The sequence below is a fragment of the Plecotus auritus genome (genome assembly GCF_963455305.1).
Source record: "Plecotus auritus genome assembly, chromosome: 8".
NCBI classification, from domain to species: domain Eukaryota; kingdom Metazoa; phylum Chordata; class Mammalia; order Chiroptera; family Vespertilionidae; genus Plecotus; species Plecotus auritus.
In genome coordinates, this window is record NC_137782.1 from 5,444,188 (window position 1) to 5,460,213 (window position 16,026).

Sequence of the window (16,026 nt, forward strand, 5' to 3'; positions counted from 1 at the left end):
GGAGGCAGCTGATCGATGTTCCTCTCTCATCGATGTTTCTAGCTCTCTATCCCTTTCCCTTCCTCTCTGTAAAATATCAATAAAATATATTTAAAAAAAAAAGACAGGAAGAGAGAGAAAAACATCAATGTGAGAGCAAAACACTGATTGGCTGTCTCCTACAGGGGGTCGAGCCCACAACCTGGGCATGTGCCCTGACCAGGGATCAAACAGGCAACCTTTTGGTGCATGGGACGATGCCCAACCAACTGAGCCACACTGGCCAGTGTGTAATTTTGCAAATTTATTATTTTTTTAAAATATATTTTATTGGTTTTTTACAGAGAGGAAGGGAGAGGGATAGAGAGGCAGAAACATCGATGAGAGAGAAACATTGATCAGCTGCCTCCTGCACACCCCCCACGGGGGATGTGCCCGCAACCCAGGTACATGCCCTTGACCGAAATCGAACCCGGGACCCCTGAGTCTGCAGGCCGACGCTCTATCCACTGAGCCAAACCAGCCAGGGCACAAATTTATTTTTTAATATGTTTTTTATTTATTTTAGAGAGAGAATAAGGGAGAGGGAGAGAGATATAGAAAAATTGGCCTCTTGCCTCCTGCATGCCCCCAACCGGGGACTGAGCCCGCAACCCAGGCATGTGCCCTGACCAGGTATTGAACCCGCGACCTCTTGGTGCCTGGCTAGACACTCAACCACTGAGCCGCCCCGGCTGGGCTCCAAATTTATGTTGAGCACCTACCACAGATCCCCACAGATCCGATATGCCTGAAGGTGTCTCTCCTAATAGGTTTTCTAGTATATACCATTGAAAGAGGAATAAACTTAGACAGAAAATCATTTCCATTCCCTTAAACGCAAAACGAAGACCTAAGTTCTTCCCAATCTCCTCATCTCACAAAACAGAAATCAACCAATGTTGAGGTTCCCATTTCTGAGCCTCAGCGGCCAGGATTTCACAATATAAAGCACGCAGTTCCGCTCGGGGGAGCCCCTTTCCTCGCTTCAGCTCCTCAGCTGCCTCTCCCCCTAACCCCCTCTTCATCAGTGGCTTCCCCGAAGCACGGAGGCGTGCTGGGAAGAAGTATTCTAAAGTGCAAATGCCTGGTCGGGCTGTGGACCGAAAAGTCCTGGGTTCGATTCCAGTCAAGGGCATGTACCTCGGTTGCAGGCTCTTCCCCGGCCCGGTCCCTGGTCGAGGCATGTGCAGGAGGCGACCCATCGATAAGTTTCTCTCACATTGATGTTCCTCTCTGTCTTTCCCTCTCTCTTCCACTCTCTATGAAAAAATCAATGGAAAAATATCCTCGGGTGAGGATTAAAAACAAAAAAATAAAAATGAAATGCAGATGCCTGGGTTCCACAGAGGAAACTAGGAAGAATTCACACTCTTCCGCCCGCCTGTCCTGCTGACAATGTTTGTGGTCTTTTAGAACCAAATACAAAATCCGGCCCTGCAATCAACTGAAATCCACACAAATAAATCTGATGCACTGAATAGTATACTTGATTGCTAAAATGATAGCAATTAGGCCAAATGATATGCAGCTCGTATAAGTCACTGAAGCTGGCATTCTGTCTGCACCGTTAAACCAATTTGGGGGGCCTTTTTTCCAGCTGTATTGCTTCAACAGCTGTAATCATCGTGACAGTCAGGGTTTCTCCCCTGTCATTTGCAGTTTAACGTGCCTCGTGCACAGCCAAGAAGAGGCAGCCCTGTATCTTGCTCCTCCGTGACCAGGACCTCAATGTCCATCACTTGCTCCTGGCTGCCACCCCCACACATGCCTTGGGGTCCCTTAGCAGCTTTCCTCTGTGCTCGCTGCTCTTTGCTCTGCAACCCCAGCGACTTGCTGGCTGACGGCCCAAGGTGACCCAGTGGCATGCCAGAGCAACAGCAACGTTTTTTTCTGGATTGGGGGAACGGGAACAGTGAAGGGGCAATCACCAAGAGAGAGAACAGAAAGAATCAACACTCCTTCGTGGCGGGAAGGAAGGGGGGGCTGGTTAAGGGAAGATCCTGTTCTCAGGAAGGGAAGGGAGGGCAAGAGCACAGTATGGGATGTGGCCAGGAAGAGACCCTGAGCAGGAGAACTAGTGGTGACGTGGTTCCCAAACTGTCCCCAGGAGAAAGAATCCCTCCAGGTGAGCCTGCGGTCAGGAGAGGGAGGACGTGGGGTCCCCTCCATTGCACCCACAAAGGCTACTTTCACCTCCTGCACGTGTGGGGCTTCCGCTTTAGGTTTCACCCCAGACAGCGCTGCAGTGGTTACAGGCAGGAGAGGACACAGCCCCCTTCACTGTGAAGCGAGCCATCAGCCGGGCCAGCCCCCTTCACGGCAACCTGCGGCGATGTCAAGGGCCACCGGAGAGCAAGGATCCCAGCTCCACAGAGAACTCGCGCTCTCCGTCCATGGATGCTAGATCGGAGGTTTTCCAGTGAGAACATGGGCGAAAAGATCGAAAATAAACACGCTGGCTGAAATCCATGTGCCCAGCAGGGAAATCCCATCAGCACATAAATGTAAAGCATGTCATTTATCAAAGCCTCGCTCACTATGGGGAAGCCGGGGCTGGGGATAGAAAGGGGAGAGCAGGAGAATTGGGAGCCCGAAGAAGAAGGGGGCTGCCAGTCAGCCAGAGGGCGAAGTGGGAGAATGAAGGTCACGGTCAGCTCCCTGGCAGTCTTGGCAACAAGGCCTGGGGGCCCACCTGCTTCTGGGAGGGGCAAGAATAACGAACCCAGCTGCACCACTGGCTAGGCCAGCCGTGGGCAAACTACGGCCCGCAGGCCGGATCCGGCCCGTTCGGCTGTTCTATCCGGCCCGCGGAGCCGAAAGAGCGGAGGGTTCTCTTGCTCTCCCCTCCGCTCCTTTACTTTGAATTTATATTAGTTCACACAAACACTCCATCCATGCTTTTATTCCGGCTCTCCGGTCCAGTTTAAGAACCCATTGTGGCCCTCGAGTCAAAAAGTTTGCCCACCCCTGGTAGGCAGACCATGGGCTATCCCTTCCTAATGCTGAAACTTCCCACAGGTGTGTGCACACATTAGATATTTAAATCGGCTCCGAGGACATGGACGCTTATAGATGAGATCATGCTGTCAAGAACGTAAGAGTAATGCTGAATTTGCAAGACGTGCCACAACGCCTCTCACTTCGGGATGCGGGACTTAAGTGGGTCTGGGGTCTGTTAGGTACGTGCAAGCCCAAACCATAGGATAGTGTTTTCTATTAAAATGTAATTCTTTTTTAAATATATATATTTCAAAGAGGAAGGGAGAGGGAGAGAGACAGAAACATCAATGATGAGAATCATTGATCAGATGCCTCTTGCACGCCCCCTCCTGGGATGGAGCCCGCAACCTGGGCACGTGCCCTGACCAGGCCACCTCTGAGCCAGGAAGGCGGCCTTCCCCAGATGCTGAATCTGCTGGATTAAGACACACCTGTACACCTGCACACACGCACACTTCCTCCCCGCTCCTGACCTGCCACACCGGATCCACAACTTCCCAAGTTTGAATTTTCCACCCAAAAAAGACCCCTGAAGCACACAGGTTAATTAACCCCATCATTTAGGTGACAGTATGTACCATGTTGCTTTGAACACAGTAAGCTATCAACCAAAACAGCCGTCACACTGTATGTGCACTGACGTCACGGGGTGGCGGAGGGCGCCTCTTGGCTAGTCGCCTTTTAGTTCATGATCAGTTGACTCCACGTCTCATCTCCCTACAACTTAAATATTCACTGCTCCCTTCCCAGAGGCACGGTCCTTCTTGGTCGCCCCTCATATGTGCGAGGCCTCCTACTTTACCACAAACATGAGAGCAACAGGCATGAAGCCCCTCTTTTCTCCACAGCATCTCCAAATAACTGTGCCCTTGCCTCTGAGGAGGTAATGTCCCCACTACCTCCCAAAGCTCATTCTTCATCCTGAGCTTATCTGTTTCCTGGCACTTCCTCCAGATATGGCTCCGAGGACACTTCCCTTATGTCCCCTCTTATCCCCAGGTCCTTTCTCTCCGAAGTTTCTTTCCACAGCACCTCACACTCCAGTCCTGTCTTCCTACATTGTTCTTTCCTTAAACCCCGCCCCCCTTCCACCGATTTCTTACCCCCATTCTCCTTGTTTTTTTCCAGCAAACTTTTTTTTTTAACCAATTAGTTTTTACGTATTTCTGAGTCACTTCCCAGGACAGTGTATTCTGCTTCTTACCCACCACTCTACTGACATTGAGCTCGCTGAGGTGCCCGTTCATTGTCTGCCTGCCAAGGTCAATGGCTTTCCGGTTGCTCCTTCTACCTGCCTCCTGTGAGATACACGACAAGATGGAACACTCTCTCCTAGGAGTGCTTTCCTCGCTGGCTTCCGGGACAATGTTCTCCGATTCCTCCATCTCCCTGACTGATGTCCCCCAGGGACCAACTCTTAGCCTCCTTCTAGTCTCACTTCCTCTCATTTCCAGCTCAAGCCCCCCGATGAAATTCAGACCTCAAGTTAACTCTCTTGAGCTTTAAACAAAACAGGCCCAGCACTGAACTCATTAACTTCCCCATTCTCCGAACGTGATGCTGATCCTGCATTATTTGTTTCAGTTCACGGTCACCAAGCCAGAAACCAGGACATTAACCCTGATCCCTCGGTCGGCCACCCCATCTGGCCAACAACCTCCTCCTCTCTCCAACGCCACCACCTGGGCACATGCCCCCGTCATTCCTCTTGGCCCCCGACAGTCGGCTCCTCATTGGTCTTCCAGATTCCAGCATTTCCCCATTTTCGTCCATTTTCAACTTCTCAGAAGGAGCGCCATCTTTCTGAAGTGCCACCCGAATCCATCATTCATCTACTTAAAGCTAATGAGTGTTCCATTCCCTAGAGCAGTGGGGTTTTGGTTTGTTTGTTTCTGTTTTCTCCTTGTTTGCCCCTGGACCTTTGAAAGCTCTGCACCCTCACCTGAGAGAGGAAGACAAGGCCATCACTCAACCTGATGCTTACGCACTTGGGGCTCCACTCCCTCTGAAGCCCCCCGCATGGGTGCCTAGGAGCAGGGGTCCTCAAACTACGGCCCGCGGGCCACATGCGGCCCACCGAGGACATTTATCCGGCCCGCCGGGTGCCGCTGCCTGTCCTGCTTAGCAGCCGACGCATCCCGGGCCCGCAGTGCGCATAGGAATTTGTTCATAGTTTTTTTTTTTTAACTATAGTCCGGCCCTCCAACGGTCTGAGGGACAATGAACTGGCCCTTTGTTTAAAAAGTCTGAGGACCCCTGGGGGAGTCATGGAACCCACAAAGCCCTCGGACTGCTTAGTCCAGCCGTGGGCAAACTACGGCCCGCGGGCCGGATCCGGCCCGTTCGGCTGTTCTATCCGGCCCGCGGAGCCGAAAGAGCGGAGGGTTCTCTTGCTCTCCCCTCCGCTCCTTTACTTTGAATTTATATTAGTTCACACAAACACTCTATCCATGCTTTTGTTCCGGCCCTCCGGTCCAGTTTAAGAACCCAATGTGGCCCTCGAGTCAAAAAGTTTGCCCACCCCTGGCTTAGTCCCTTACAAGGCCCTTCCGTCCCCTGTCCAGCCTTATCTCCCACACGCCCCACTGCACCCACCTCCGTCACAGGGGACACTCTCCATCCCTGGAGACAGAGCCTCCGGTGCTGTGACACTGTCCCCTTCCCCACTTCCAGGGCCCCTCTCTCTGCAGTCTCCCTTCTCCTTCAGGAATGAAGCGCTGTCTAGCTCCCTTCCTTACACAGAAACCCTTTCGTGGCCGCCAGCACGCTGCCTTTCTCTGAGCACATTATCTGCCCCAGCTGGTACACACAAGGTCATGTTTAGCTTTTCTCCTCCTGCCCCTACGACCAGCAGAGCCCAGCCCGCTGGTGTACAGCCTCCGCGCAACAGCTGTGTACTCCAAAGTGACTCCCAGGACCCTGGTCAACAATGACTATGTGCCCGATGGCTTGTTACATTGATCATGATTTGAGTTCAAGTTTATTCGCTAACCTTTTCCCTCTTGGCTGATTTTCATTTGAATTATTCAACCTCGTCTGAAAACGTCCTTGTAGCTTTTGTTATGTTGAAAAGGCTAGTGTGGCCGGCATGGCTCAGGGGTTGAGCATCAACCTAGGAACCAGGAGGTCACAGTTTGATTCCTGGTCTGGGCACATGCCCGGGTTACAGGCTACGGCTCGATCTCCAGTGTGGGGCATGCAGGAGGCAGCCAATCAATGAATCTCTCTCATCATTGGTGTTTCTATCTCTCTCTTCCTCTCCCTCCCTCTCTGAAATCAATAAAAGTATATTTTTAAAAAAGAAAGAAAACTGGCAACTGTAGAAACTATCCAGTTTAACCCATAAAAGGGATATTTCACAAACAGTAAGGACAGAATAGAAAAGCCACTGCGAATGTGTTCTGTTGGAATAAGAATTAAAAGACAGGAAGATCTCAGGTCAGCCTATGTTTATTTTAATGCAAAATGCCCAGCTGACATTTTCCATCTCCACCTCACCCAGAAAAGGCAAAACACCCATCCATGCTCAGCAGGCACTGCCTATTAGCTCTAAGAAAAGTGAAACTTCTGTTCCCCTTTGTTAGCACAGAGAGTTTCCCATAGATTGCATTTTAAATGAACGTGTATTTGCCATCTGGAGAATCTGTAAGTGCTAACGTAACAAGGAGTATTCACTCATATTGTATAAATAATCACATTAAAATAGACCGTAGGGTGTAACTGGCTGAATATAAAATATTGCTGAAATCCAAGAAATCGGTTTTATCTGAATTCCTATTGGAAGTTTCAAACGTTATCTTTATGATAATGCAATGGGAAGTCTCATCGCTTCACTGGAGAAAAAGCAAAAAGAAGTTACAGCTAGGCAATCAAGCTCACCAGTTTTAAGCCTTAACTTCACTTCTGGTGATTGTTAAGAAAATGAAGTACCATTCACACTTGAATGGTTTTCATCTAAGTAGATCTTATTCTTACGCAGAACTTCCTATAACTATTATTTGGGGAGGTATCGTATTCAATTATTTTTGTGATATTATAATAAGATTTTACACTCGGGAATTTTATTATGCTGGATCTATCATTGCTGGGGAATAACCTCGTTAATTAAACAAATTTAAGGATGCAGAGCCAACTATAAAACTCTTCGACTCTACACACATCTCCCAGGTTACTCATTCCCTTGATCACCACACGGCCTGACTGCATCATTCATAGACGCGAGGAGAAGGAAAGGGGATATCAAGTTAACTTCAGCTGGGTTCAAGCGCCGTGCTTCTGTTCCTCCCTGCGACGCTCGGAAGGCGATACTGTGATCCCCGACTTCACACACAGGTAAACGGAGGCCCCTGTGCAAAGATTCGCACGGGTGAAGGGGCCTCCTGATGGCCCGAGCAAGGCGCTCTCGGCAGAAGCCTCATGGTGCTGGCTGAGCCCCCGGCCCCTTTCCAAGGAGTGACCTGTACGGGCCCTATTTCCTGCCCAATAACCCTGTCACTGTGGCCACAGCTAAGTGGACAAGTGAGTGGTGCTGGACTCAAACTGGCTGCCCATGAGGAGGCCAGGTGTGAGAAGGTAGCTGGCCAGACGAGTGTGACCCTCTCTTGTAGAAGAAGGCAACGCAGAGAAGCAGCCCAGCCAGCGTGGCTCAGGGATGGAGCGCAGACCTAGGAACCAGGAGGTCCCAGTTCCATTCCTGGTCAGGGCACATGCCTGGGCTCCATCCCCAGCAGGGGGCGTGCAGGAGGCAGCCGATTAATGATTCTCCCTATTCCTTCCTCTCTCTGAAATCAATAAAAACATATTTTTTTAAAAAAAAGACTGAGGGTGGGAGAGGGCAATGGGGGGGAAAAGGGGACATATGTGATACTTTCAACAATAAAGAATTATTAGAATAAAATAAAAAGACTGAGAAAAGCAGAGAAAGGGGCAGTGGCACCAAGACACGCAGGGATAAAGAACCAAATAAACGGAGGATCAAAAACAGACCCAGAGCCACAGAAGCATGGACAGACTGTCGAACCTCAGAGGGAAGGCAGGGGAGGGTGGGTGGGAAGAGATCCACCAATGAGCTTGTCTGCACATATGCATCACCCACGGACACGGACAATGGGGTGGTGAGGGCCTGGGCCGGGGGGGGGGGGGGGGGCTGGAAGAGGTTAATGGGGGGAAAGGAGGGCCTATGTAATACGTTCAACACTAAAGATTAAAAGAAAAGACTCAGAACAACAAACAAGAAAAGAGACGCCAGGAAAGGCCCGCGGAGCAGCCAGACCACGGCCAGGAGGGCGCTGAGGGGTGGCAAGCTGGGGGCTGGAGGAGGGCGCTCCGGGGAAGGCGTGGCAGCTAACCCCCAACGGGAAGATTTCCTAAAAGCTGAAAGCCCTTGAATATGCGAATTATGCAAATGAATTACTGTAATCAATATTTCAACAGAGCACTGCCCAGAGCTTTCAGTCCTGCACCGACAGAAACACTCATTGTCAGAAAACCAGGGCTGCAGTAACAAAGTAAGGGGCAGTACGCTTACAGGGGTGGGCAAACTTTTTGACTCGAGGGCCACAATGGGTTCTTAAACTGGACCGGAGGGCCGGAACAAAAGCATGGATGGAGTGTTTGTGTGAACTAATATAAATTCAAAGTAAAGGAGCAGAGGGGAGAGCAAGAGAACCAGATAGAACAGCCGGACCCGGCCCGCGGGCCATAGTTTGCCCAAGGCTGCCTTAGATGACATTAAAGGGGGAATCTTTCTTTTTATTACAGGCATATAACATCTGTGAACTGCAAATTGAAAAGAATCCTACCAATATGGCAGACAAAGGCTAAATTCCTCAGTAAACTCAGGTAAAGACATGAAAAAAAAAAAAACACACTTAGGTACGGAGGACATTAGAACACAATGATATACAAGTAATTCAAAAATACAGTAATTTAGATGTTTAGTTATATAAAAATCAAGATATAAACTCTTACGTATAAAGTATATTTAAAAGGAGGAGAGGGGTAGGAATACAAAGGGAAAAAAAGCAAAATAATAGCCATGTGGCTTCTGAGTGATTGTAATGTTTTTAGTAGTGATAACGTATTATCTTCATAATTTTGAAGAATATATATATTTAAAACACAATATCTTGATCTCTGCACCTCATACTATATGCCAAAGTTAAAAAACGAAATTATAAAAGTATTACAAGGAAATAAAGCAGAGTATTTGCATGGGGGACAGAAAGCTTTCTTCACACACACAAAAAGCAAAAACCTTAAAGTGACTGATACACTTGAAAGGATCATAATGTGAAACTGTCGTAAAATAAACTTCATCCGCAAAATGAAGAAGCCCAGGGACTGTGAAAGATGTTACAACACAGATAGCAGACAACAGGTCACTCCCGGAACATGTAAGAAAAACCCCCAGTGATCAATACGAAAGTCTCATTAACCAACAAGAAACTGATAAAGAACATGATGACAGAAAATTCAAAAGCACTCAGATCCACATGATGAATTACTTAAACCCACTAGTGTGGAGAAAAGCAAAAGCTGAAGCAATGAGATATCATTTTAATCTAGCAGATTAGCAGGAATTAAAAAAGAGTCCATCGCCATCCAAGGGGCACCCTCGTGCTGGGCGTGGGCGTATAAGCTGGTACAGCTGCTCTGGCACAGAACCAGGCCAGCCTACCCAGCAACTCCACTCTGGGTGGGAGCCCTCGAGCACATACACACATGTGCACAGACATCGGCCTGGTGCTCCTTACACACTGCTTGGTGAGAGCAAAACATGGAAACAGCCTAGACCAGCGGTCGGCAAACTCATTCGTCAACAGAGCCAAATAGCAACAGTACAACGATTGAAATTTCTTTTGAGAGCCAAATTTTTTGAACTTCTTCTAACACCACTTCTTCAAAATAGATTCGCCCAGGCCATGGTATTTTGTGGAAGAGCCACACTCAAGGGGCCAAAGAGCCGCATGTGGCTCGCGAGCCGCAGTTTGCCGACCACGGGCCTAGACTGTCAACAGCAGGGAGAAAGGTGCATGCCATACGAGGTACGTTTATTCAAAGACGCACTGTACAACAGTGAATGAAAGACATAGATCTACATGTACCCACCTGCATAGTTCTCAGAAATTATTAAGTACAAAAAGCAATTTACAGAATGAAATGTAGTGTGAAACCATTTACTTAAATTCTTAAAACCTTTGAATCATTTTCGCTTTCTATCCAGCCATCTATCTGTATAGAAAGTAGTTTTAGCCCTGGCCAGTGTGGCTCAGTTGGTTGGAGTGTCATCCCATAAACTGAAAAGTTGCAGGTTCGATTCCCAGTCAGGGCACATGCTGAGGTTGCAGGTTCAATCCCTGATCGGGTGCCCAGCAGGTCGGGGCACACATGAAGGCAACTAGTCGATGTTACTCTCTCACATTGATGTTTCTCTCTCTCTCTCTCACCCCCACTTCCTCTCTCTCTAAAATCAATAAACATATCCTCGGGTGAGAAATTTTTCTTTTAAGTAATTTTAAAATAAACTGTAAGAAAACACATCAAACTCACAATAGAGGTTACTTCTGGGTAAAGGATAAGCTTTTTCTTTAGCTTTTCAATCCCCCTCCCTCTCCAAAAAAATCCTTAACCAAAAATAAATAAATAAATAAACTGAACAGCATGCTACACAGTATGAGCATCAGCACCATAGTAACGATGTGCGCCTGGCATGCTCACATCACGTGGCTTTTATTATTTTATCATAATACAAGTAAACAGGTCAAATTAGTGACACTTACGCATGTAAGGCAGTTTTTCTGGGCAGGGGAGGTATGGAGAGTATGTGAAGTTTTCCGGAAGATACGTTGTTGTCTGAACAAGATAATCACTTGAATTATTGCCTTCAGGATAATCTTGGAGAGAGAGAAAAAAGTTACAACCAAAAACTGCCTTTGGCTTTGCTTCTAGTTTGAAATATGTCACCATCATTGTGAGAAGATCTGCAATATACAATCTACAGAAGCACTTAAAAGGAATCTACACTAATAAAAGAGAAATATGCAAATTGACCGTACCGCCACGACATCCACCAGCCAATCAGTAGTGAGTATGCAAATTAACCCAACAAATATGGAAGGTTAATTTGCATACACAGGCACTGAGTGGCCGGGTGGGGCAGGATGCCTGCTATGAGGGGGAGGGTAGGGGGCACAGGGAGCTATAGGAGCGGCGCTCCGGCTGGAATGGAGAAGACTGAAGGCTCCGGCCGGAGCCAACATTGAAGGCTCCAGCTGGACGAAGTGAAGACGGAAGGCAGCGGCCAGAGCGAAGGCCTGGGTCTCAGGTGCCGGAGTAAAACCGGTGCCGGAAGCCAGGGGAAGGAAGGCCTATTGCACAAATCTTCGTGCAACGGGCCTCTAGTCTATAATAATAGAAGCGTAATATGCAAATCGACCGAACAACTGAACAGCAGAACGACCATCCGGACAACCTTCCAGACGACCACACTATGACACGCACTGGTGCCAGGCCAGCCAAGGTGGGTGCATTGCACTTGGTCAGGTGGCCCCTCTATCGCCCCATGATCGCCTGCAGAGGGCGGCCCAGGCCACCAAGCTGGCGATGCTGCGATGGGTGGGCAGGGCCTCCCTCTGTGGGGCAATCGATCTGGGGCCCCGTGATCGATCACCCCGCAGAGGGAAGCCCAGGCCAGCCAAGCAATTACACCCCATGCCTGTCGCCCACAGAGGGAGGCAACCGGTGGCAGGGGGCGTGGGGGGAGAACAGCGCTGCACAGATGGCAAGCTGTGGCAGCAGCGGGGGCAGAGCCAGCTGCCAGCAGCCAGGGGTAGGAAAGTCCCGATAGGCCCTGATCACTGGCCAGGCCTAGGGACCCTACCTGAGGGACCCAGATTGTGAGAGGGCACAGGCCTGGCTGAGGGACACCCCCCCCATGCACGAATTTCGTGCACCAGGCCTCTAGTTTCCTATAAAGAAAGAGCGCAAAGCAAAATGCGGTTGCCATGGCTCCTCCCCCATGTATCATTCACTACCGCCAGAAGGGGCCTCTCAGCAAGATGTCCCCAGGGAGCCCTGGGACAGGCCCACAGAGCAGCCGACCTGACCTGCGCGCGCAGCCATACAGGCCCATTGGCGGCCGCATGGGACACCTGCTCCCATCCCTCCCTGGCTGACCAGATGGAAAGGGCAGTGATGACCGTACACCAGGGACGCGGGAATCCTCTCCACCACCACAGCCAGGGATGCGCGGACAACCACACAGACAGGCACGGCCTCGAGCATCCACGGAGCACAGGCGTGGGGGGAGCACAGGTGTGGGGGGAGCACAGGCGTGGGGGGAGCACAGGCGTGGGGGGGAGCACAGGCGTGGGGGGAGCACAGGTGTGGGGGGAGCACAGGTGTGGGGGGAGCACAGGCGTGGCGGGGAGCACAGGCGTGGGGGGGAGCACAGGCGTGGGGGGGAGCACAGGCATAGGGGGGAGAACAGGCGTGGGGGGAGCACAGAAGTGGGGGGGAGCACAGGCATGGGGGGAGCACAGAAGTGGGGGGGAGCACAGGCGTGGGGGGAGCACAGGCGTGGTGGGGAGCACAGGCATGGGGGGAGCACAGGAGTGGGGGGGAGCACAGGCATGGGGGGAGCACAGAAGTGGGGGGGAGCACAGGCATGGGGGGAGCACAGAAGTGGGGGGGAGCACAGGCGTGGGGGGAGCACAGGCGTGGTGGGGAGCACAGGCATGGGGGGAGCACAGGAGTGGGGGGGAGCACAGGAGTGGGGGGGAGCACAGGCGTGGGGGGGAGCACAGGCGTGGGGGGGAGCACAGGCGTGGGGGGGAGCACAGGCGTGGGGGGAGCAGAGGCGGGGGGAGCACAGGCATGGGGGGGAGCACGGGCGTGGGGGGGAGCACGGGCGTGGGGGGGAGCACGGGCGTGGGGGGAGCACGGGCGTGGGGGGAGCACATTCTCATCACCCACACTCGGGGGACTGAAATTTATCCCCTCCACTCACTTCTGTAACACGGCCCAATTTAAACCTTTACATCAGTCACGTCCAGCCCCGGCTGCTCCCTGGGGAGCCCGGCTGTTACCACAGTAGGTCCACTATCTTCAGGTTCAGCAAGCTGTAACGCGGGGGGGAGGGGGGGGGGGAACCGGTCCAGAGCCCCAAGGTCAAGTGCTGAGTTCAAACCCTTGATCTCAACACACACCAGCCTGGTGGCGCAGGGTAAGGTACCAGGGTGCTCACCGGTGCCCACCTCCTGTGGCCGTGCCGGATTTCAGGAGGAGGGGGGTACTGGGTGCCGAGAGCCCACAGACAGATGCCCTAACCGGAGCTCTGAGCAGCTGGCTCGGGTGAGCACCGGGCCCACACTGGGCAGCCGGAGCCTCGGGGGTTTTCTGCATGGAGCCGGAGAGATCCCGTCAGCCTCCTCCTGGAACGAACGTCTGACCTGCCCGTGTCCCGCCCTGTCAGAGGAAGCGGGCCTATGGGGACGAGCCCCACGTGCGGGGAGTAAGAGGTGGGAGGTGCCACATCCAACTCGCAGAAAACGGGAGCCCTCCAGACATCCCTGCGAACAACTGCTCACTCGGCTCCTTGGGGCGTCTGTGGCACCAGGAGGCCAGGGGTCATCTCACCTTTTCTGTTCGTGTGAGAAGGACTGACTCTTTCACAAAGGAGCCCCTGCCTCCTTTTTATCCGTTTTTAAAGAACGGCATTTAAAAAACACCTTAAGATCCTGCAAGGTCAGTGTCTGCACGCCCCTTACATACAAAGTACCGGAGCTACCCGTGTTCTTGGCCACAGGCTGATAAAGGATCACACGGACCTCAACTCACAGCCAGACCTGTAAGCAGCATCTGGACTCCGTGAGCACTGTCCGGTGGCACGGATGTCACCCCCGTGTTACGTGTAGAAGCCTGTCCACCCCCGGCCACTGGTCTGAATCTCTCTTTCGTGAAGTTCAACTCCCTCTGATTTCAAGTATGTGATGACGTGCCGACAACCTGGTGGAAAATGACTGCACGTGAAGACTTCACAACCGATACCAGAGCCGCCGACGACGACCTACGGTTTGGGGGACTATCCTGTACTGAACCCACAAAACCATTATTCCTTCCAAGAGGCGAGGTCCCTCCGGGCTAGCCACCGCTTTCCAAATCGGGGCCGTTTTCAAGGGTTTGCACGGTAGATGCGTCCGAAACGGGTCCCCACCGCGGCTCTGCAGCGGAGCCGCTATTTCAGCTAATGAGCGGGGCCCCCTCCCGAGCCACACGCAGGGGAGGGGAACGCAGAGCAAGCACTGCCCGGTCCCCTCCAGCCCCCCCGGCCTTACGGGGAAGGAGCAGGGCCCCAGGAGGCTCTCCAGGACCATGTCTTCCTGCAAACGGGCAGAGTGAGCCGGTAACAGAAACCCAGGGAGTTCGAATCTGTTTACCGCCCGCGTGTCACGTCGCTCTGGCCCTGTCTGGGGGTCACGTTGCTCTGGCCATGTCTGGGGGTTCCCCATTAAAGAAGAAGGCGTGCTGGGTCCCTGCTAACAACCCTGCCAGCCCTAACGGGGCCTGACCCCTACAAACTGCTTCCGCAACCGCTCACCGAGTACAACTTGTTTTTTTCATTCAGCAGACTCCGCAGCTACAGGCCAGGCACTGTTTGATTTGGAGAGAGTGTGATTTCTCTATGAAAATACTTTACATGGAATCTATTCACATCTGCCGCTTCCGAAAGTCAGGTACAGGGCTAAGAACCCCTTTTTGAAATCAAATGTACTTATAACTGACACAACCTACTTGCCATTAAATGTTACATTTTACTTTTATAAGACATTTTTATTAACATATAGCATTGTATTCCTTGAAGGGGTACAGCGTAATGCTTTGATATATGTATATGTTGCAAAAATGATTACAAGGTTAGTTACTATCCATCACCAGACACAGTTACAAATTTTTGTCTTGTGATGAGAAGTTTAAGAACTAGTGGGAGTGTTACATTTTAAAGGAGGCAGCGCGTGTTCATCAGTTCTCCCCCTAGAATTCAGTTAGTTCTCTGTACATCTCACTGGCCATGATCTCCGTTTGGGCGGATCGTATTTGTGTAAGTTCAATCAGAAATAAACAACTGCATTATAATTAGGTCCCCACCTCTCCCCAAGCCTCATGTGAAGGGAGGATGTTTTTGTTAATGTCGGATCCCAGTATCTAGGTGGGTATATGAACTATACTAATTGTCCGATATGCATGAAAATGGCAGAGCTCACGTTTGCCTACGCCAACTCCGTTCTCTCTCTCTCTCTCTCTCTCACTCTCTTTCTCTCTCTCTCTCTCTCTCTGTGTGTGTGTGTGTGTGTGTGTGTGTGTGTGTAACAGAACCCAACTTCCAAACCTCTTCTACCGAGAACAGAGCCCTCATGTGTTTAAAGCACCTCAGTTGGGTCTCTTACAACCAAATGCAAGTCCTAACTGATGTGACGACTAACTGCCTCCCAAGCACAGCTTCCTGCCGCTGAAGGACCGTGTGGAGAGTTTTCAGAGGGCCAGGAACATCTGCCCTGGCCAGTGTGGCTCGGCTGGTAGGAACATCGTCTGTACACCGACAGGCCGCAGGCTCAGGGCCGACATAGGAGGCAATCGATCGCTGTTTCTCACATCAATGTCTCTCTCTCTCCCTCTCTCTCTCTCTCCCCCCCCCCCACCCACCCCTTTCTAAAAATCAATAAACATGTCCTCGAGTGAGGATTCTTTTAAAAAAGTAAGCAAAACGTCCTCCAAGTATGCACGGCTCTTCAGTCTTTACTGCCAGGGTGACGGTGAGAGAGGAGAGGGTCTCCTTCTTCCCCCTTTCAGGGGCGGAGGGAAAGTTCATCTTGCCCAAGCCGTCAGGTCTCCTCTTTACGCTTAACATTCGCACACGTAGCGGACTCACACCCCAGGAAAAGAACTGGGTTACACAGATTTGAGTAATGGAAAGATGCTTACCATCTCCGTTAATGAACACCTTTA

At 51.2% G+C, this 16,026-nt stretch overlaps 1 protein-coding gene across 2 annotated transcripts in view; it reads right to left on the reverse strand.

Annotated features, from left to right (window-relative positions):
* The window catches only part of B4GALT6 (beta-1,4-galactosyltransferase 6), a 57,282-nt gene that overhangs the window by 19,988 nt on the left and 21,268 nt on the right, over window positions 1–16,026 (reverse strand). The window contains exon 3 of one of the 2 annotated variants that reach the window (XM_080685960.1): window positions 10,803–10,916. The exons of the other annotated variant lie outside the window; for it this stretch is intronic. Coding sequence (XP_080542086.1) covers window positions 10,803–10,916 — 114 coding nt within the window. The remainder of the gene's footprint in view (window positions 1–10,802; window positions 10,917–16,026) is intronic. 2 annotated transcript variants of the gene reach the window in all.